This window comes from Heterocephalus glaber, unplaced genomic scaffold, assembly GCF_053883595.1.
Source record: "Heterocephalus glaber isolate CG9 unplaced genomic scaffold, H.glaber_assembly_v1.0 deba00001760, whole genome shotgun sequence".
NCBI classification, from domain to species: Eukaryota; Metazoa; Chordata; class Mammalia; order Rodentia; family Bathyergidae; genus Heterocephalus; species Heterocephalus glaber.
The window spans coordinates 2741519-2764657 of record NW_028258457.1 but is presented as its reverse complement, the minus strand read 5'-3'; the positions used below and the strand labels follow the sequence as shown (position 1 = coordinate 2764657).

General features: G+C 44.6%; 1 protein-coding gene across 3 annotated transcripts; it reads left to right on the top strand.

Annotated features, from left to right (window-relative positions):
• The first annotated feature begins 9747 nt into the window (after window positions 1-9747).
• LOC147821171 (leukotriene-B4 omega-hydroxylase 3-like) lies at window positions 9748-22863 on the top strand. 3 transcript variants are annotated; one of them, XM_087201729.1, is made up of 13 exons: window positions 9748-9884; window positions 10229-10427; window positions 12567-12711; window positions 15535-15588; window positions 15678-15805; window positions 17732-17853; window positions 18646-18916; window positions 20520-20586; window positions 20788-20917; window positions 21672-21805; window positions 21896-21960; window positions 22115-22197; window positions 22594-22863. In XM_087201729.1, exons 2-13 carry the CDS (start codon window positions 10230-10232, stop codon window positions 22757-22759), a joined length of 1563 nt encoding a protein of 520 aa, XP_087057855.1. In that variant the 5' UTR covers window positions 9748-9884; window position 10229; the 3' UTR covers window positions 22760-22863. The 3 variants fall into 3 exon arrangements, with proteins under 3 accessions (XP_087057855.1, XP_087057857.1, XP_087057856.1); XM_087201730.1 differs by having other exon boundaries at window positions 9786-9982; XM_087201731.1 differs by lacking the exon at window positions 22594-22863 and having other exon boundaries at window positions 22115-22201.
• The last annotated feature ends 276 nt before the right edge of the window (window positions 22864-23139 follow it).

The following is a 23139-nucleotide window of genomic DNA, read 5'->3' as shown; positions in this document are numbered from 1 at the left end:
TGGGAAAGAAGCATCATGGCAGAGGGAAGAGTCTGGTCTTGCAGGTCTGACAGATCTGGGTTCCTTTGAGCTCTGCAACTCGGGCTAGGAGCTTGCCTCCTTTGAGTCTCTGTTTGCTCTTCTGAAAAATGCACATCTTCTCTCCTCTGGACACCATAAGCAGGTCTCTCTACCCAATCCCCAGGGTTCTGGATGAGAAAACTGGAGGGAGGGAAGGGGGAAGCCTCAAGCACTGTGATGAAAGTGAACATGTGTCACGGTGCAAGCAAACTTTGTCTCAAGTACCTGGGCCACAATAGAACTGTTTGACATGGCAGGTGGCACTCAATAAGCAGGCTTATGTAGAGTTACCAGCACACAGTAAAGTACCTTCCCTATAGGGTTTTGCACAGAGGAGAGAATGGCTCACAGCGGCTGAAAGAGTAATTGCTACCCCTGTTCTTTTGCTTCCTCTTTTTGGGAGTCCTTCTCTATGGAGTCATCCTCTGTCCCCTCTATGGTCCCATCTGACATCTCACTTTCCAAATGGGAAGGCTAAGCCCAGGAGGACTAGCCTGAAAAATATTGGAGCAAGGACTCCACTCAGGGTCCCTGGCTGTGCCCTTCCCTGTCTGGATACTGTCACTTAGGGCTCCTCTCATCCTTATTCCCTTCTTCCTCCTACATCCAACAAAGCCTAGCTTCCAGGTGTGCTCTTCTATCTGGCTCTTTATCTCTGGAATATGACCCTGATAATGCTGCAGGGTGGGGCTGGAATCTTAGGCCTATCCCTAAAAGTCAACCCAAAGACATAAGTTACAAGCATAACTTCAACTTTTATCAGGTTGTGCTACTTCTTGGTCAAAGACTTTCATCCCTTTGAACAATGATGATGCAAAAAGTCACCAGAAATCATGGCCTCTCTGGGACTTGTAATCCTGACACCTGGAAAACAGCAACTTAGCAAACAGAAAGACAAGAAGAGCTCCAGGAATCAAGAAAGAGCTGAAAGGAAAACTAGAAATCACAGAGAAAATGGAAAAATTGAAGACAACACAAATGAAGCAATCTGAAATGCTAATCTCAGCTCCTGGTGTGTGTGTGGGGGCTGGTCTCCACAAGCACACGGTAATCCAAGAGAGGTTTGGCAGCCCCAGTGACAAAAAATGAACCAGTAGCACTAGCCCAAGAAATACCCATGATTATTGTAAGCTGCAAATATATGTCAGGTTAGCACTGGAGAAAAAAATCCACTCCAGTGCCCACCATATTTAGGAGTAATATAATCAGGGGTAATTTTGAGAAGGGGATTGTTGTTTAAGACTCAACTACTCCAGGAATCAGAAATCACAGAACAATCACACTTCAGGGTTTTTGATTGCCAACCTGCAGCACAAAAACAACAGAAACATGAGAGAGCAACAAGATGGCTCCAAAATTCCTTAGCTCCTCAAAACCTGACTTCACAGGTCCTGAGGCAGAGAAAGTTACAGGCAAAGAATTCAACAACCAAGAAGTCCACTGCTCCCAGGGCAGAGAAGGTAAATCCCGTGGGTGCCAGCAGCACCCCCCATCCCACCCCATGGAAATGAGAAGACACTTAAACAAGCCTCAAAAACAGACTTCCAAATCACTTACAGCAACCCCAAAGGGAAAGGAGTTGGAAAACTCTGGTACTCCACCACCTGGACTCCCTGAACTGGCAACAAAAGAGGACCTGGAAAAAATGAAGTCAGAAATAATTTCTCAGATAACATTCGAGATTGTGCCCATAGTGCAAAACATGATAAATAAATCTAGAGAGGACACAGATGAAAAATAGAGGAGCTTAGGAACATGATGAAATCTCAACATAAGAAACAAATGGAATCTATAAAACAGATACAAACAGATTTCCAGGAGATTAAAAACTCCATTGAAAGTCTATGCAACAGAATAAACCAATGTGAGGACAGAATTTCACATATAGAAGATAAGATTGCAATTAGTGACCAGGAAAAGAAAAATTGCTTTAAAATTTAAGGGACCACAAGAAATCAATCCAGCAGCTGCTAAATGATGCAAAGAAGAATAACATAAGACTGATTGGAGTCAATGAAGAAACAGGAGAGAGTGCAGATGACATAAAAAAAACTGTTCACAGAAGTGATGGCAGAAAACTTCCCAAGCAGGGGAAAAGAACTTAACATACAGATAAGTGAGGCATATAGGACTCCAACTAGCATTGATCAAAAAAAATATATACATAGGCATATAATAGTTAGGATTCCAGAAACCCAACAGAAGAACAAAATTCTACAAGCAGTGAGAGAAAAGAAACAAATCACATACAAAGGAAAGCCCATCAGAATCACAGCAGCTTTCTCAATGCAAACCCTCAAGGCAAGAAGAGCTTGGAGTGAAGTATTTCTAGCCCTAAAGGAAAACAGCCTCCAACCCAGATTGATGTACCCTGCAAAACTGTCTTTCAAAATTGATGGAGAAATAAGATACTTTCATGAGAAAGAGCACATTAGGAACTTCATGAATACCCAACCAGTACTCCAAAAAATTTTAGGCAATACCCTAGGAAAAGACAATGTGGATCACAACCCCAAGAAGCCCAGCAGAATGAATCCATTGGGGCTGACAAATTAAATGCAAAAGGGAAGAATCCAACAAAAAGAAAAAGTCATGGCAAGGCTTTTAAAACTTTTGACTTCATCTCCCTAATGAGTGCATAATTCAATCTTGCTATTGTACTGATTAGTATTTTTCTGATTCTAGTGTTGCAGAACTTTCCTTGTGCTGTACTGGATATTTATAATCTTCTTGTGTCCACTTTTTAACTGGGTTGTCTATTAATGAGCTGTAAGAGTTCTTTATATATTCTGGTCATAGGTTATATGCATTGTAAATATGGTCTGTTTAAGGACTACTTTTCATTTTCTTAAAGATGTCATTTAAAGTAATAAATTTTGATGGAATCTCATTTATCAATTTTTTTTCTTTTATACATCATGTTTTTTGTATCCTTGGAAGTTCTTGCTTCCCCTAAATTCATGAACATTTTCCCTTATAATTTCTTCTTAAAGTTTTATAGTTTTAGTCTTTCATATTTAGGTTCATAGATCCTTTCAAGTTATTTTTATGTATGGAAATAGAGGGTTGAGGTTAATTTTTTATATATGGATACCAGGTGTTCTAGTGCCGTTTGCTGAAAACACTATCTCTTCCTCGGCTCTTGAATTGAGTTTATATTCTATCAAATGCTAATGTTAAATAATCTTTCAAAACTCAGTGGACCATATATGTGTGGTTCTATTTCTAGATTCTCTGTCTTATTCAAATCATCTATATGTCTTTTCTTACATCAACACTGCCTTGATTACTGCAGCTTGAGACGAAGTCTTAAAATTAGGTACTAAATGTCTTACAACATTGTTTTTGTTTTTAACTTTTCTAGGTCCTTTGTATTCCTACATAACTTTTAAATTTCAATATCCAATTCTTCATCTATAGCAAATATACACAGACCTGAATTTTTATATATACCTTGTGTTTTCTAATCTTGCTAAATTCAAGTACAAGTTCTAGGGGCTCCTAGAGATTTCTTAGTATTTTCTCTGTAGATGATCATTTCATCTACATATAAAGATTTTGCTTCTGCCATGCCAATCCTATCCTAGTTTTGTCATTTTATTGCCAGACTATTTTGGTGGGGCCCAGGTTTCAAAGTTTAATGGACAGATAAAGAGTAAGCATATCTGCCCTTGTTCCCCACCTTAAGGAGAAAGCATTGTATCTTCTCCATTCATATAAGGTGTTCTTGCTGGAAGTATGGAGTACATGTCTTTAATCTGTTGAGAAGTTTCTGTTCTACTTCTAGTCTCCTGATAGCTTTTACCATGAACAGCTGTAGAATTTAGTCCAATACTTTTTCTCCAACTAGTGACAGGATCATATGGCTTTTTCCTTTCCTCTGTTTAAATGATGACTTTTGGGGGTGGATCTTCCAATGCTGAACCAACACTACCATCCTTATAATAAAACCACTTTCTACATCCTGCCAGATCTGACTTCTAATAGTTTGTTTTGTTAAACAAATTTCTATATATGTTCCTACCTTTTTCTTCTATTATCTTTATCCAGTTTTAGGATTAGCACAATGTTGAATTTCTAAAATGAGGGGAGAAGTATTACTTCTTTTTATGCTTTAATTGTTTGATATAATTTATCAGTTAAAATGTTTATGAGCCTGCTGTTGTCATATAGGTAGGTTTTCAAGCTAGGAATATACTTTTTTTAATAGGTGCTATTCAAGTTTTGTATTTCCTCCAGAGTTAGTTTCATTATTTTGTCTTCTAAGCTACTTCTTAGAAGCTGTCCAATTTATTTCAAAAAAGATTTTTGTAATATGCTTTCTATATCCTTCTAAATTCTGTAAAATCTGTGGTAATGTCTCCTAGATCTTGATATTGTAATTTTAAAAATGTATAACTGATATTGTGTAACAGGAAGAAAAGGTCTAAAAGAGCAGAGTAATTGAGAGGGGTAGGGGAAGGAAAAAAAGGGAAAGGAAAAAATATGAGAAGAAGAAAAAGAATGGAAACAAGGTCTTTGCAAATAGGGAAGGGTGGAGGGGATGAAGGGAGGGCAAGGGAAGGGGAAAAAATTAACAACCAAGAGACTCATGTAATGGTACAAGATCCCAGTGATGAATATAACTGTATTTTATACCTAAAATGTACTAATGAAGTTAATAGGGGAAAAATGTATGAATGATATTGTGTAATAGGAAGAAAAGGTCTAAAGGAGCAGGGGAAGTGGGACAGGTAGGGGAAAGGAAAGAATGGAAAAGAAAAAAATGGAAATAAAGTCTTTGCAAACAGGAAAGGGTGGAGGGGGTAAAGAAGAGGGCAGAGGAACAGGAAAAAAATAAGAACCAAGATACTCATGCAATGGTACAAGATCCCAATGATGAATGTAACTGTATTTCATACCTAAAATGTACCAATAAACTGAATGGGGGGATAAAAACCAACCAAGAACTCAAAATTTTTGAAGAGATTATAGAAGAAACATATAAGCAAATACATGAGATGTTTAGCAAACTTACAGAGGATTAAAATCAATAGATAGATGATTTAATTATTAAAATGTTGAGGGAGCTTAAAGAATAAACACACAATAAGTTGATTGAGTTAAACAAGACAATACAAGATATTAATGACCATAATGGCAAGAAATAAGAAATTCTGAAAAGAAATCAAGCAGAAATTTGGATATGAAAAATGCAATGGAAAGTATGGATAACAGATTTGACCAATATGAGGACAGTGTCAGAAGTTTAAGATAAGGTTGATAGAATAGATTGCATACTCAGTGACACTCCAAAAACAACAAGGCACCATGGAAACTGCATTCAACAGCTGCTTGATGTCTCAACGAAAACCCTCAGAATGATAAGAATAGAGGAGAAATGAGAAGATGACTCAAAAGATGTAAAAAAAAAATTACTCATCAAAATAAGAGCAGAAAACAATCCCAAATATAGTGAAAGAATATAGGGAAAGAATATAATAATCAAGTACCACAGGTGTATAGAAGCAAAAAAAACCCTTCTCTATGACACATCATAAAAATTCCAGAAATTCAACAAAAAGAGAGAATAGTAAAAGCTATTAGAGAAAAACAGCAAGTAACCTATAAAGATAAACCTACCAGAAAAGCCGCAGATTTCTCAGCACAAACTTTAAAAACCAGGAGAGTTTCAAGTGAAATTTTTCAAACCCTAAAAGAAAACAATTGTCAACCCAGACTTCTATATCCTGCAAAATCACTCTTCAAAATTGAAAGAAAGTAAAGACTTTCCATAACAAAGAAACCCTAAAGAAGTACATGATCACTGAGCCAACATTGTAGAAAGCACTTAAATGAACCCTAGACTGAGACAGGAAGGCAACCAGCACCAAAGAGCCCAACAGAATATGTTCATCTAACTGGGATAATAGTTAAACAAAAGAAAAAATTAAAGGAATCAGCTGTGGAAAAATAATGTAATGACAGGATTCAGTAAATACCTTGCAATAATAACTCTTAGCGTCACTTGTCTTAACTCCCCAATCAAAATATACAGATTGGCAAATTGGATCAACAAGACAAATCCAACTATACACTACCTGCAAGAAACACACCTGATCCAAAAGGAAGCCCATAGCCTGAAAATGAAATTCCACACAACTGGAGCTTAACATCAAGAAAGAGTATCTGTCTTATTTTCAGACACAGACATCAAGCCAAAAACCGATCAAAAGACACAAAAATGACCATTATATTACTGGAAAAGAGAACAATTCAACAGAAGTAGATAATTTTAAATACATACACACATATATACACATACATACATATATATGTGTATATATACTCATATACAATGAATCATGGCACAACCAGTTCCACCAAACAAAAACTACTGGACTAAAAGGACAGACAGACACCAGTACAATCATAGTGGGGACTTCAATACCCCACTCTCACAAGTAGGCAAATCAATCAGACAACAAATCATAAAGAAACATCAGAGTTAAACCAAACCATTGAACAAATGGACTTAACAGATATCTACAGAGTATTATATCCGGCAACAGAATACATATTTTTTTCCCAGCAGCACATGGAACTTTTCCCAAAATATATCATATCTTAAACCATAAAGTGTCTAAATAAATATAAAAGAATTGAAATAACCCCTTGCATATTATTGGATCATAGTAGAATGAAACTAGAAATCAACAGCAAAAGAAACCACAGAAACTAATAAACACATGGAGATCAAATAATACATTAGTGAGTAATCAATCAATCACAAAAAAGGGAAAAAACAAAAATGTTTCTAGAATCAAATGACAATGGAAGCACAACTAGCAGGCTAGTCCTCCTGGGCTCACTTCCCATTTGGAAAGTGAGATGGCAAATGGGGCCATAGGGAGGGACAGAGGATGACTCCGTAGAGGACTCCCATAAAGAGGGTGCAAAAGAACAAGGCTAGCAATTACTACTTCAGCCAAATTATCATTTGCAAATGACATGACCATTTACATAGAAAACCCAACAACTCTACCAAAAGACTCTTAGAGCTAATAAATTCAGCAAAGTAGCAGGATACAAAATCAATATACCTAAGTCAGTAGCACTCTAGTACACAAACAAATAACTCACTGAGAAAGGAATCAGGAAAGCAATTCCAATCACAATAGCTTTAAAAATACCTAGAAATTAACCTAACAAAGGCTACGTTAGGTTTCACTCCTTAATGAAAACTACAGTACTCTCAAAAAAGAGATTGAAGAGGACATCCAAAAACAGAAAGACATCCCATGTTCCTGGATAGGCAGAAACAATGTTATAAAAACGTTCATAATACTAAAAATGATGTATCGATTTAATCCAATCCCAATCAAAATACCAACAAAATTCTTCAGAGCACTAGAAAAAACAATCTTTAAATTCATACGGAGCCAGAAGAGACCCAGAATAGCAAAGACAATCCCAGGCAATAAGAGCAAATCAGTAGGCATCACAGTCCCTGATTTCAAGCTATATTATAAAGCTACAGTGAGTTTTTAAAAAAGACCCCATGGTATTGGCACAAAAACAGGCATGTTGATCAGTGAAACAGAACTGAGGATGCAGTAACATCTCCAGGTCCATCCAGCCATATGATCTTTGACAAAAGAGCCAAAAACACATGCTGGAGAAAAGATGTACTCTTTCACAAATGGTTCTGGGGGGCTGGGGATTTAGCTCAGTGGTTTTGCTGCCTGCTGCGCAAGCACAAGGACCCAAGTTTGATCCCTGGTACTAAAAAAAAAGTGCTTGCAGGAATGTTATTTCAGAACTGATCAGGTAATCAACAGAAAGACAAGAGTTAAGCAAGCAAGGATGTATAACCTGCCTCTAATGGTGAGCAATCCTCATGCTGGCCTGGGACTTCAAAATGTCAAGGTCGAATTCGAGATTCTTCTTCCTTTCTGTTGATCATCTTATCAGCTCTTAAATAATACTCCTCCAATAGTTCTGCCACCTGCCTCGCAAGTGCAGGGACCTGAGTTTGATCCCCGGTATCAAAAGAAAAATGGTTCTAGGAAAACTGATTATCTGCATATGAAGAATGAATCTAGATCTATGTCTCTCACCCTGTATTAAAACTGAATCTACATGGAAGAAAGATTTAGATATGAAAACAGAATACTAAATCTATTGTAAGACAGAAAAAGTAAAATTCTAGAGGACATAGGAATAGAAAAGGTCTTCCTGAACAGAATCCAGATTCCACAAGAAATAACACCAACAATCAACATGTGGATTCTATCAAATTGAAAAGCTTACATCAAATTAGCACAGCAAAAGGAAAAAAACCAAAAGAGTAAAGAAATAAACTACATACAGGAAAAAACACTTGCCAGCTACACCTTGAACAGAGTACTAATATCTACAGAATATAAAGAACTCAAAAATTAGACCTCTCTCATAAAAGACCCAATCAAAAATGGGAAATTGAAATGAATAGTTACTTCTCAAAAAAAGAACTACAAATGGCCAATGGGTACATGGAAAAATGTTCAGCATCTTTGGCCAACAGAGAAATGCAAATCAAAAAATGCTAAAATTTCATCTTACTCCAGTAAGAATGGTTATCACCACAAACTCAAAAACAAAAATTGCTGGTGAGGTTATGGGGAAAAATGAACTTTCTACATTGCTGGCTGGAATACAAATTAGTACAACCATAGGAAATGGGTATAGAGAGTCCTTAAAGGAAACAGAAATTCCAACCAATCCAACTATTCCCTTTATAGGTATATTCCTGAAAGAGTTCCTGAAAGAGTTAAAGACGTCATATTACAGTGATGCGTTTATACCCATGTTTATAACAGCAGAACTCATAATAGCTAGATCTTGGAAGTGCCCTATATGTTCAGCAAAGGATTAATGGATAAAGAAATGTGGTCTTTATAAACAATGAGTACTATTCTGCCTTAGAGAAGGATAAATTTGAGTCATTTGTAGGAAAATAGATGTACCCTGAGATCATAATATTAAATGAAATAAGTCATACACAAAAGGTTAAATATTGCTTGCTTTCTCTTTTATGAGAAATCCGAAGTTTAAATAATTCCAAGAGCAAAATAAGATAGGTAATATGAAACTGGGAATAGACTTTGAGGGGGGGTCTGGGGATAGAGGGAAATGGGAGGGAGGAAGTAAAGTTTTAAAATGTGATATGCATGTGTATCAATACTCCACAACAAGTATATTTACTATGTACTGCAAACATAAACTGACAAAACCTTTTAAAGGCTTCCACCTCAGAAGTTCCTAATTTTTCACTGAGAAACATTGTATGTCACCCTCCCAGCTCACAGTTGGAGAGAAGGTCAGGAGATGTTCTAGCACAAGGCTTGGGCTGGTCCCAGTCTCCTGGCACCTGACATCTCCAGTGCATGCTTTTACCTACTGCACCCTGGCCTCAGAAGGGCAGAGGTGGCCATAAACTCAGTGACTCACAGTTACCCTTGCCCATTCCACAACCTTGCCCCTTACCCCACTAGCAAAGTGCCAAGTTCTAAGGGTCTGCGCCAGTGCTGTGTGATTCTGAGGCGATTACTTTCTGTGCCCAGTTCTCCCTGCCCCCATGTCTTGGCCACCTGCCCAGCCAGGGAGGAGCCAGCTGAAACAGTGGGGGATTGGCTGGTGTAGCACAGCCTGCGCCACCCTCTTACAGTGTCCTCCTAGTCAGCAGCCAGGGTGAAATAAGTCTCAGAAGAGTGGTGAGCAATCTGTGAGATCAAGCAGCTCCTGAAAGAAGGTGGCAGGATAGGGCTGGCTGGGCTGGAAGGCTCTGGCCCAGGACAAGAAGGGTACTGGCCAGGGCTGGAGGGGGGTGCTCCGTGGAGTGGGTTGAACAGGGCGACTGTTGGTTTCTGGGTAACAGCCCCTGGCCATCTCTGTGATCCAGGCAGGTTTGCATTCTGATCGGTCCCTGTCTTCTTTCTTTCTCATTGCCCTCTTCCTCCCCTTCTTCCTCTTCCCCCTCTTCCTCTTTCCTCTTACTGCCTCTTCCCCTACGTCCCCCTGAATCCCCCCCCCCCGCTCTGAGCCTTCCTTGGCCTTCTAACAACACTACCCCTCTCCAGCATCCCTGCAGGTCCCAATGCTCTTTCTGGATCTCAGGAACTCCCCTTCCGTCCCTTCCGTCCTGCAGGATGACAGAGCTGAGCCTGTCCTGGCTGGGACTGGGGCCCGTCACAGCCTCCCCTTGGTTGATCGGGCTGCTGGTTGGGGCCTCCTGGCTCCTGGGCCAATTTCTGACCTGGATCTACGCCTTCTATGCAAACTCTCGTCGCCTTCGATGTTTCCCTGAGCCACCCAGACGGAACTGGCTCCTGGGTCACCTGGGCATGGTGAGTGCGGCCACAGGAGGGGCCTGGGCCACTGGGGTGCGTGGATTCCTGAGGGCTCAGGAAGGGGATCTGAGGGCTGAGGTTGAGGAGGAGGTCTCGGTCTAGGACAGCAGAGAAGCAAGGGAAGCGGCTCCTCATCCCTGTGTGACACTCATTCCACGCGTGTGCCCCCCGAGCCCATCTCTCAGCCCTATCCTCTCACCTGTGGTCTGCTTTGGATTCATCTCAGGCCAGGCTTCCCCACATTGGGGCACCTGTGAGGGGCCCTCAGGGTGAGCTCACCTTGGATTCTCACGTCCCCTGCTGCTGGACCTGAGGTCTGGTGAGGGGCACTGTCCAGGCTCTGCTCCCTGCCTGAATTGTATCCTTGATTCAGCCCATCTCTAGGTTTTTGCTGGTTAGCAGGAATGAAGTTTGATTCCCTCACACAATACAGGGGCACAGCTGCCTCCCCTCCCCCGAGAGGGCTACGGGCTGCCTCCCCTGCTCCCCTTCCTTGGTACCTTCGTCTAATCTTATTCTCCTCCCCTAATGTGTTACAGGGAGCCTTGTTGCCCAACTTGGTTAAAAGTTCACCACTCATTTCCCCTTTCAGAAGCCTTCTGTGATGCCCCCCACCCCCTCAGGACACACTTTGGCCTTACATTTAGATCTGCTCATCCCTTAAAGTGACATGGCCTTGCTTGCTTTACTTGTAAAGGGGATAGTTGCTGGCTTTGTGCATAGGTTCAGCGAGCTTTTGCAGAGGTCGCTCCGTGCCAGAGCCTGGTGCACTGCAGGGGCTCTCAGGTGGAAAGTGCCACCCTGATGAGACTTCAGAGCTCACCTCTGCTCTCCTGAGGCCTGCCTAGGCTGGAATGCCCCTGGTGTGTGGACTCTTCCCCATGAGAGGAACTGCAGGTGGCATGGACCAGTTAGGACATGAAAGGATGTGAAATAAGCCCTGGGGACAAGTGCAGAAGCCACACTGCTTTCTGTAAAGTAGCCTGTGGGCAGGGATACAGAGATTTCCTCTGTCCTTCAAAATCCAGACAATGTTCACTACGGAGTCTGTATTTCCTCCAGAGGCTGAAAGAGGCACCTGCTGTGGCTCCTAGGATAGCTTTTAAGTCAGAGTTCTCCAGAGTAAGAGAACCAATGGGACATACACTCACGTGCACACAGAGAGTCACGTGTCACTTAAGAATTGGGACTGGTTTTGAGAAATTCATCCTGAGGCAAGCTTTTGCTTTGCCCACATCACAAAGTGTGTCTCACACGCTGAGATGGTGTAGCCTACTACACACCTCGGCTATGGAGTACAACCTATTGGTCCTAGTATACAAAGCTGTACAGCATATTACTATTCTGGATGCTGTGAGTAATGTAACACAATAGTATTTGTATATTTAAAAGTATCTAAATATAAAAATACAGTAAGATTGCTGGCAATAAGGAATTTCTCAGCTCCATTATAACCTTATGGGACTAATCTCATATGTTGTCTACAAAAACATCATTATATAGCACATGATGGTATATGTAGCATCATACACACACATATATGTTCATATACAGATACTGTATATGTACATGTATCTGTATATGTGTGTGCATGTATTCCCATCATCTCTTGTAATTATGGAGATGAGAAGTTCCACTGCCTTCTGGAAGCTGCAGAACCAGGAAGCTAATGGGGTAATAATTCAGTGTGAGTTGAAAGTCCTGACTACACAGGGTAGGGCAGGGCTGATACTGTAAGTCCTAGACTCTGGAGTCTTTGATAACCAAGGACAGAAAAAGATGGATAGGTGTTCCAGCTCCAGAAGAAGGAGTGAATTTGCCCTTGCTTTGTTTTTGTTTTTGACACCTGAGATCGAATTCGGGTCCTTGCGCTTGTGAGGCAGGCAGCTGAACCACTGAGATAAATCCCTGGCCCTTGCATTTTTTGTTCAGTGTGTTAGATGAGCCCTCCCCTACCCTGATGAGAGATGCTTTTCACACATTTTACTGTTGCAAAGTCTAATTTCTTCTGCAAACAACTTTGCAGACACACCCAGGGATCATGTTTCATTAGCTATTTGGGTGTCCCTTAGCCCAGCCCAGTTGACATCTTCAATGAAGCTTCTCAGGAGGTGACTGTCTCTGCCATGTTTGCAGGGACCTCCCACAGAACAGGGCTTGAAGGAAATGACTGAGCTGGTGAACACCTACTCCCAGGGCTTTGTGACCTGGATGGGTCCCATCTTTCCAATCATCACTTTGTGCCACCCTGACACCATCCGAACTGTCCTCAGCGCCTCAGGTATCCACGGGAAGCTTGTGGTGGTGGATGCTATGGTTCACTCAAGGGCTTCCAGGCTTTCCACCCCCACCCCTCTGTGCAGCCCCTGCAGCATCTTGGATCCTCCTTTCCTCTTCTCTCAGCCTCCTCCCACTTCCTTTCATATGCTCACCAGTTCCCATTTCCCTGTCTTCTTCCTCTGCTGTCATGCCCCATCCCCATGCTGATATTCTGGCCACTCCTGGAGCACCAAGAGGCCTCATTCCATGGCCTGTCCTGGAGGAACTCTCAGTCTTGAGGAGACAGATCTGGACAGAGATGTCCCCAACCTCAAGTGGGCAGGAGCAGGCCAGAGGGAGATGGGCAATGAGTGGAGACCTGAAGTTTCTGTTGGGGCAGGCTAGAAGTCTTCCTGGAAGAAGAGCGGCTTGAGGAAGTTCTGGAACGATGAGTAGGAAGGTTTCTAAGCAGAGGCAGGTGATGCATTGCACATTAGAAGCACTCGAGGCTCCCTCCCAGGCCTGGCATCAGCCTTGCCCATGCTCAGGCCCAGAGCAATGAAGAGGGTTTGCAATTTCTGTGAAGTCTGGGCTGCTCTTCTCCTGACACTCAGCTCGGCTGGACTCCTTCCTTCTACCTTATCCTGTGGCCTGTCCTCTAGATGGTCATTGCTTTCCTGCTCCAGGCATCTGAATTCTCCCTACTCCTAGGAGATCCCTTCCCAGCCTGGGACCTTTCCTGTGCCCTTGCCATCCTCCCACAGGGACGGTGCTGTATCTCAAAAGCATGGCTGACACCAAAATGCTGGGTGATTCTGGGCAGATCTCAGGCTCTTTATACCTGCCAAGATTTCTTTCAGTTGTGAGTAGTAGAAACTCACCATCTTGGAGTCCATACAAACAAAGAGGATCTACTGACTGTAAAGACTTAGTGTGTAGGGGTAGGGGTATCCACAGCCACACCTGGATCCAGGTCTCAAGCAGTGTCATCAAGAAACTGTCTCCTCCCAGTTTTACCTTCTCTGATGTCACTTTTCCTTTCAATGTAGCCCTTGCTTAAAATCTGAAGGATAAGTGCAAGAAATTCAGTTATGTTGGGGTGCTCACTTTTTCCCCCGCAGTTTCCATTACTGACCTGTGATTCATTTTAGTTGTCCTGGCCTTAATCACAGAACAAACTCCTACACAATCACTGTGACTCTGACTGCCCACGGTTGGCAAGCATGGCTCCCAGTGCTCGGTTTTTGTGGAGACACAAAGCAGTATAACGTTTACGAACGAAGGCCATGATTCATACAGACCCAGAATTGGAACTCAGAGATGTTACTTAGTGTTTGGGAGATACTGGGAAAACGTGTTCATCATTCAGAGCCTCGGTGTCTTTATCTAGAAGAAGGGAGAGAAGAGAACCCAGGTGAAGGTGGTGTTTGGGATCCAAACATGGCAGGACTTTCTCTGTCCCTGTAACCCAGGGATGTGGACTGCTGCATATGGGGAGTGAGGTCAGACAGCCCAAGGATGATGAGCTACTGGAGGTAAATCCTAGGCTTCCGTCTGGGTCCCTGGACCACACGTCCCTCTGCATCAGCCCAGAGGATGTGCATTGGGTCATCTTTGTTCTTTCCAGATTCAGAGCTCAGAGGATGGGCTCCTGTACACCCAGGGCCTGGCACGCACCTATGGGGATGTGTGCTGCTGGTGGGTAGGGCCCTGGCATGCGGTCGTCCATATCTTCCACCCCTCTTGCATCAAGCCTGTGCTCTTTGCTCCAGGTAGACACCACAGGGGCCCCAGTCTCCCTGTCACTGAGGTCTCTGTGCTGCCTCCAGCTGATTGGGTGAACACGGGGAGGCAGGAGGGGCTGTGGCCTTGATGCCCCTGCCCCTGCCTCACCCAAACCCACCTGTCTGAGCTCTGGTCTGGTCTGCTTTTCTCTAAAGTGTCTTTGTAACCGCTGCTGAATACCCAAGGCTGCTGTACTGCCAAGTCTTGTCATTTATATTTATACTTGGATCCCGGTTATCCCGGGTGTGCACTATATTGGTTATACCTGATTTACACCTTGGATCTTATGACGAGTGTCATGTCTGGGGCTCAGCTATGACCAAGAACACTAGAGGTATTTTAGGGTTTGTCTGGTTCTTGTCTGAGCTCTTGTTTGATGTTGTCTTTTTATCCTGCTACTGGTCATGTATCAGCCATGGTTGGGAATTGTCTGGAATCTTCTTTGATTTTTGTCTAGGGCAGGTATTGAAGTACATCAGATGATATCCAAGGTCCAGGTGAGTCCCATGTGGGCTTTACCTCTGATATTATTAGGGTCGTGCTTGAATTCTATCTGTGGACTCTCTATGGGTCATCCTGAGGTCATTTCATATCATCCCTGGCCCATATCAGAGCATGTTGTGTCATGTCAAGGCAGGTCATACATGTTGTTAGCTCAGGAGATGTCCGTATTTCATGTCCCAAGTCTATGTCAGGAGATGTCAGAGACTGAGAGTGTCGATAGAGTGTCATAGGTCTTTGTAAAGATCTCTACAGAGTGTTTTCTGCGCTTGGTTGTTGCAGAACATGTTGGACTCTATAGCAGCCATGTCAAGGTGTGCTGGGATATGTTGTGTCATATTAGTCTGTGATTTTGCTCTGCTGTGCTGCTTCTGCCTACTTTGCACCCCTCTTATGTTCCCCACTCCTGCAAGCTTCCTTTGTCCCTGGATCCTTTTGTGCCCTGACAGCCTTGGGAGGGGGAAGTGCAGACCCCTGACTGAGAGCTTCCAACTCCCTTCCCCCATGACTGGGAATCTCTTTCTTCTCCATGGCTCCTGATATCTCTTCTTCATGTCAGCTGCCATTGCCCTAAAGGACGTATTATTCTACAGCTTCCTGAGACCCTGGCTGGGTGAGTATCTGCAGATGAAAGGGCTTGGGAACAACCTGGGGGCCAGGGGAAGGAGCTGCCTTTTCTACTGCCCATGGCTGCCCCACCAGGGGATGGACTCTTGCTGAGTGCTGGTGACAAGTGGAGCCAGCGCCGTCACATGCTGACACCCGCCTTCCATTTCAACATCCTGAAGCCCTATGTGAAGATTTTCACTGAAAGCACAAATACCATGCTTGTGAGTTCTTGAGCCCAGGGTGCCAGCTGGAGCCTGGTGGGTGAAGGGGCCACAGACAGATCAGGTCTAGAGTCCTGGCTATGATAGGTCGCTTTGAGGCCCTCGCTCTTTCTTTCTTAGTCTGGGTCTCCTCGTCTATAAAATGGGGATGGAACCCTCTACTTCTAGTGTGTTCCAGAGGAGCTAATGGAATCAAGACCCTGGCACATGGTCGGTGCTCAGAAGGGGCTAGTTTCCATATTCATCTCTTAGAAGTCCTGTAAACTGATCACAGAAAAGATGAACATCTCATAGAAGCTATTACTGGGTAATCAGCCACTTCCAAATTCATTGGTTCAAAGCAGTAAGGGCTTACAGATGCTAACAAATGTACAGGTCAGGAGGCTCGTTCTTCAGTAAGAGGATCAGAACACATGATTTATGATCAGCTGACTCTGTCTCAGTTCTCTCCCATGTTTGAGGCTTGTCCAACTTCAAGCTGATTCAGAATGGCCTCATCTGGGACAACCAGACTCTCCAAAGATATCCTGAAGTTGTTCGTATGACAGAGATAGGATCCAGTGGGAGCAAGGGGAAATGCTAATGCCTCTTTAAGCTTAGATTCATTGAAGTTATGACCTCCGCATTTTCACCACATGTGTTAGCCAGTGTCAAAAGTCTAGTACAGAATTAAAGGGGGAATAAAATTGGATCCACTTATTAATAGGAGTAGCTGACCAATCATGTTGCACTTTGAGACCATAATGTTATGTGAAATAAATAAGATACACGAGCTTAAATATCACATGGGTTTTCTCATATGAGAAACCTAAATTATAAATGAAGAGTGAAAAACAAAAGATAGACAATAGGAAGTAGGGAGATAGATCTTTCTCAAATTGCAGGGAATCAAATGATGGAGGGAGGGAAGGGGAATGAAAAATAGAAATTAAGATGTGTTATGTACATGTACCAGCTCCACTCAAGGAATAAACATTATGCACTGCAAACATGTACTAGTAAAAATTAAAAATGCAACCACAATGGACATGCTGTGGCTACAGGAAGAAGGTACAGCTTGCTGGTGAGGGTTTTAAGGAGTACTTTTTCTTTCTTGCAAGCTGACAAATTAGTGTCTTACTGTTTCATGAATTCTGCCAGAAGACCTAAGATTCCTTGGTCAAATTCTGCTTTTATAACATGGAGAAACAAGCTTGCTATTTGTCCAAGGAGATTCATTCCCTCATCCTTGGATGAGGGAACACATCTTTGAGAAATGGCCTGAGTTAGGAACATCAGTGGAGTGTGTTCTTGTCATATCAGGAAGGATGCTCACTGCCAAGGTGGGACTATCTTTCAAGAGAAGAGTATTTCATTGAGTTATCACAATGAAAATAAGCTAGGTAAGATTGACTGAGTACTCCTTATATATTAGAAATGATGCCACATGCCCATTCCGTAATACATACTGTCAAATTTCATTCTCATAACGTGTGAAGTAGAGGTCATTTTCACCCACGACACATGGAGAGTATGAAGGTCAGAAAGATTAAGAGCTTGCTCAAGTTTGTCTACCTAGTAAGTGAACTAGGAGTGGTGGAGTAGGAGTTCTGTCTTGGTATAACTGACACCAAAGGAGTTGAACTTAACGGTTGCTGAAGACTTGACATGTGGACCCTCAGGGAGGGTAATGAGTTGACCAAGGATGCAGTAGATGTGGGACACAGAGCTGGGACCTGAACTCAAGGTTTCTGTCTCCCAGCCTTGGATTTTCCTTTCCTCATGGTAACGGCTTCACTCTCATCCAAGCTTGGTCTTTTCTGGGGTTGGGTGCCTTGGGCAGAGCATCAGGAAGCTGGTTCTGGGAAATCTATCTTGGTGGTTGGGGATGGAGAGGGCTCAAAGGAATCAGGGCTGAGCCACAGCCCCATTCCCATTTCTGGCCAGGCCAAGTGGCAGCGCGTGGCCTCATGGGGCAGCACCCGTCTGGACATGTTTGAGCACATCAGCCTGATGACCTTGGACAGTCTGCAGAAATGCGTGTTCAGCTTTGAGAGCAACTGTCAGGAGTGAGTCCTCTCCCTGGGCTTAGAACCTGGTCCATGCAATCAAGAGAGGAGATGGGGGAGGGAGGGTTGACCAGAGGGACCAGAAGAGCCTTCCTGGAGAAGGTGGATCAGACCTGGCATTGAATGGCAGGGAAGAGGAGAGAGATTGGTCCTTCCAGGTAGGTGGACTTGTCTTAGTAAAGCCAAGGGGCTTCAGTGAGTAAAGCCTGTGCAGCAGGCCGTGAAGAGATACCTTGGAAATGAGGTTGGAGGGGAGGAAGTGGCAGATCTGAAGGATGTTGAAAAGTTTGTCAGAGTGGTGTGAACTTTACCACGAGTTACTAGGGAACCAGTGAAGGTGCTTGAGGTGTTGGTGGGCATGATCAGAGCTGAGCTCTGTTAAACACTGTCTGTCTTGTAGACAGTGGATGGAGTTGGCACAGGATGCAAGGAGGATGTGGAGAGCACTGGGTCACTGATCAGTTGAAAGAGAATAAAGTCTGAGCTGTGTGAGTTGCAGGAAGGAGAAAGGGCAAGATTGGACACTAGGTAGGCGAGAAGAGAGGAGTACAATGTTTACACTAGGTTCTGGGTGCCTAGGGTTTAGAGGGAGCTCATAGAGATAGGATGCAGAGCGAGATGAAATTGTGGACGTCAAGTCCCAAGGCTCATCCCTACCATGTGTCTGTGAGGCCATCTGCTTGTGGATATTCAGTTTCCTGATGGGACAGAGTGCCAAGCTGCTGGTGTGAAATGCTTGCCTGGCTTCAAGCACTTCAAGTTGTTTCCTCCTTTTATGCCTTCACCCCACAGGAAGCCTAGCGAGTACATTGCAGCCATCTTGGAGCTCAGTGCCCTTGTGGCCAAAAGGCAACGGCAGCTTTGGCTGCACCCAGATTCCCTGTACCATCTCACCTGTGATGGGCATCGCTTCCGTAAGGCCTGCCGCCTGGTGCATGACTTCACAGATGCTGTCATCCGGGAGCGGCGACACACCCTCCCTAATCATGGAACCGATGACTTCCTAAAGGCCAAGGCCAGGTCAAAAACTCTGGACTTCATCGATGTGCTCCTGCTGAGCAAGGTGGGCTTCGCAAGATGTAGAATGGATTATAAGATTGTGATACATAGTGATTACATATATTCGGTGAGTTAGTATATGTACAGTACATTATATAGAGACTATATATGACATGTACATATATAAAATAAACATTAACATTTATTTTGGTGAGTTATATATGTATATATGTATGTGTATATATACTAACTCACCAAAATAAATGTAAATTATTTATTTTATGTGCATATATTTATATATAATATGTATGTTAGTATATATCATGTATATATATATACATCTGATCTTGATCACTTTTAATCCCCTTGCCCTCATCCCCCATTCTTTTCCCTTCCCCAGATCATTTTCTCCATTTCAAAATGTCTAAATGCATACATCATATTACATGGATACATACATACCCATGATTATAGCAGTGCAAATCTCAGTAGCTGAATTATAGAAACAGCCTACATTTCGATCGACTTATAAATGGATAAAGAAAATGTGGTATATACACACAATGGAGCATTACTCAATCATAAAGAGGTATAAATCTGAGTCATTTGTAGGAAAATAGATGGATCTTGAGACCATAACATAAAGTGAAAAAAAAAGACACCGAAGGCTTAATATCACGTGGTTTCTCTTATATGAAAAATTCCAAACTATAAATGAAGAGCAACATAAAGGAGGGATGGTAAGAAACAGATATAATGGGCCTTCATATCTAGTGTCAGATCAAATCACTTGGGCTGAATCCAGAGAACATCGAGGAAGGGGAGGACAAGCCAGAGGGGGGCAAATGTCAGAGATGACTCTGAAACACTGCCAGAAGTAGAACTCTAAGTCTGAAACTGTGAAGGGTTTGAGATTTTATTCTACAAGTCACTATAATAAGATAAGGTGCCATAGTTATGTCTGTGTTTATGTCTATGCTGGTAGACACACTAAACTCTTTGATCAGGCAGCCCATTTATTACAGCAATAACAACAGAGTAGCCCTGTAGCAATGGCTCTCCTTCTTAACTCTCCTTCCCTGGGCCATGCGGTCTTTATACCTACATTGTGGCTAGGTTTAGATCCCAAAAGAAAAGCTGGCACATTGTAAGTTGTGGAGCTGGTACATCTGCCTCCTCTTCCCTCCAGAAAAGAGAAAGATAAAGGAGAGAGGGAGAGGGAGAGAGTGGAGATGTATTTTTGGAATATAAACAAGTTTCCCTCAGTGCAAAGGGCAAGTCTATAAACCTGCAAAACCAATGCCTCCAGACATAATAAGATTCTCTGGATTTACCTCCCCAAAATATGAGTAAATGTCTTTTCTGTATATTCTGTAATGTGTAAGGTAAATTGTCATTCAGTCATTCGGTAAAGCAGATTGCCGTTAAAATTCTCAGAAAACCCTCATTATACAGAGACATGAAAATATTCCTTGATCACTGATTGCTGCAACCAGAGACAAGGAAGCTAGAGAAGATGTCGTTGGGTGGGGACTCTGGCAGTGGTAACCAAGATAAATCTAGTGGTACGAGTAGAGGTGGATTTCTGGATGCAAGAATAATCTTCATAGGTTGTCTTGGGCCCCTCAGAGATGCTGAGATTCAAGAGGTTCTTGCCTTCTCTCCAGGATGAAGATGGAAAGGAGTTGTCAGATGAGGACATACGAGCAGAGGCTGACACCTTCATGTTTGAGGGTGAGAGTTCAGTGCGGGATTCTAGACTGTGCGTGGTCTTTACATCCCAGGAATGTGGTGGGTCCACAGTGGATCTTCCCATTCTGCCCATGCTTCACATCCCTCCTTCCTCCCTGGGGTCCCAAAGGGTGAGCGCTGTCCACCCCGTGGTGCTGAAGCAGCCCAGAGACCCAAGCCTCCCTGTCCCTGGCTGTTCTTCAGGTCACGACACCACGGCCAGTGGTCTCTCCTGGGCCCTGTACAACCTGGCCCGGCACCCAGAATACCAGGAGCGCTGCCGGCAGGAGGTGCGAGAGCTTCTGAGGGGCCGTGAGCCTGAAGACATAGAATGGTGAGTCCAGTCCTCGTGGCCTGTTCCTGAGCCCCCTTTCCCGACGATATTCTCCAGCTGGGGCAGAGGGATGATTGTTTTGCTGATTCTGCCATTACTGTTCCTTGAGTATAGGAGCTGAGCCCAGAAACAGGCCCTGGCACCCAGCCTGGCAAGCAAAGGGAAAGGTTGGAGCTTTTGGGACAGAAAGACCTGGGCTGCTGAGAAAATTAGTGACAATATGTGAGGGCAGATGATGCACTTTGCACATGTTCACTCAGTAAACTGTAACCTCCTTTACTTTGCTTTTCTGTCCAATACCATTTTTTTTCCAACTTTCTTCCCTTTCTGTGGGTTTAGTTTTCTCCTGCACCTGAATTCCTACTCTAACATCCAGTCCAGGGATTCATAGGGGACACTTGGTGGCAAAAGTCGTCTATGTGTTACCTACCACGCCTGTGTCATTCTTCCATCGGGCAGTAGTCATTCAGCAAATACTTCCTCTGCCTTCCCTTCCCCAGCTCTATGCTCGACCCCTTCTGTGCTACAGAGACCTGGGAAGGCTCTAGCTCGGAGGCCGGCCTTCCAAGGGCCACTTTCTTTGGGGTAGGACAGTCCCAGATATGGGTACTTTTCTAGTTCTTTTGCTTTTCTAATCTAATTATGTGATCTATCTAGGGATTCTATTATTATATGGAGAAAAGTTTTCACTGGGAAAGGTGGGGCTGGTGGCCTGTTTTCCTCCATCCATAGCTGCGGGTCGTGGCTTCCTTAGGGAGGACCTGGCCCAGCTGCCCTTCCTGACCATGTGCATCAAGGAGAGTCTGCGCCTGCACCCCCCGGTCTCAGTCATCTCCCGCTGCTGCACCCAGGACGTTGTGCTCCCAGATGGCCGGGTCATCCCCAAAGGTGCCCACACCAAGGGGGGAGGAGGCTGCTGGGCAGGAATCAGGGTCCCCCAGGCCGAGGGGCCCGTCCTGACCGTCCCCTCCTCTCCAGGTGTTATCTGCCTCATCAGTATTTTCGGGCTGCATCACAACCCAGCTGTGTGGCCGGACCCTGAGGTGCTGCCTCTGCCCTGCTCCCCCACCCCACCCTGTCCCCACCCCATTCTTCTTTATTGTAGGGGCCTAGAGGAGAGGGAGGCGTCCTGAGGTGGGAAATCTGCCCCTGCCACACCTGCATCCTTTGTCCCTGTCGGCTTGGTGTCTCCTCCAGGTCTATGACCCCTTCCGCTTTGACCCAGAGAACAGCAAGGACAGGTCACCTCTGGCTTTTATTCCCTTCTCCGCGGGGCCCAGGTGAGGGCAGCGGCTGTCTGAGCTGGGGCGGGCGAGATGGGAACGGTGTCTGGGCCGGACGAAAAGGAAATCAGGGGAAGTTGTGGATGGCCCCAGTTCCGAGTGGGCTTCCAGCGGCTCCTGGACAGTTTATGCGCAGAAATGTGGAGAATGGGGCCTGGGTAGGTGCAAGAGGGGCCTGCAGTGTGCTCAGAGCCTCCATTCGTCATCTGATCCGGGTTGGGCGGTGGAGTCCAGGCCAGGCTGGGGGACACACACGCCCAGTTGGGGCCAGGCGCACTTAGCGCCCCTCGCTGTCCATGGAGCTGACCAGGGTGGGGTGGGGTCCCGGACAGGTTCGGGTAGGACGGGCTTGGATGGTCCGGGCCGCAGTCACGGTCCCCTCCCCGCCCGCAGGAACTGCATCGGGCAGACCTTCTCCATGGCCGAGATGAAGGTGGCGCTGGCGCTGACTCTGCTGCGCTTCCGCGTCCTGCCCGATGACACCGAGCCGCTCCGGAAGCCGGAGCTGATCCTGCGCGCAGAGGGCGGGCTCTGGCTGCGGGTGGAGCCGCTGAGCTGAGTGGGGGCGCTCAGGGACCCCAATGACCTGGCCTGGCCTGGGACCCAGCTGACCCCTCCCACCGTCCTTTGAGGAAGCTCGGGAATAAAGTGTGCCATCACCTGTGTCTGAGTCCCAGCGAGCGCCAGCAGAGGGAGCTGGGGACCCACGGGTGGGCGTGGTTGGAGGAGCGCCTGGTGGTCTCTGCACACCCGGACTGCCTCTCTGGTTAACCATAGGACTTCCACACTGATGGCGGATTCTCTTATTGCTCAAGCATGTTTGTGTGTGCTTGTTTGTTTTGGTTTTTGTGGGGGACGTAGCCACAGGAGGTGTTGGTGCAGCAAAGGGATAGGAGTGAAAGGAAGACCTCAATTGCAAGATTGAGGCTCTGAGTCAGA

Bases quoted from the DNA above. Each gene is read 5' to 3' on its own strand.
- LOC147821171 (XM_087201729.1), top strand. From the start codon at position 10,230: ATGACAGAGCTGAGCCTGTCCTGGCTGGGACTGGGGCCCGTCACAGCC. The intron at 15,589-15,677 runs GTGAGTATCTGC...CTGCCCCACCAG, and splicing joins CTTCCTGAGACCCTGGCTGG to GGGATGGACTCTTGCTGAGT. The intron at 22,198-22,593 runs GTGAGGGCAGCG...CCCCGCCCGCAG, and splicing joins CCCTTCTCCGCGGGGCCCAG to GAACTGCATCGGGCAGACCT.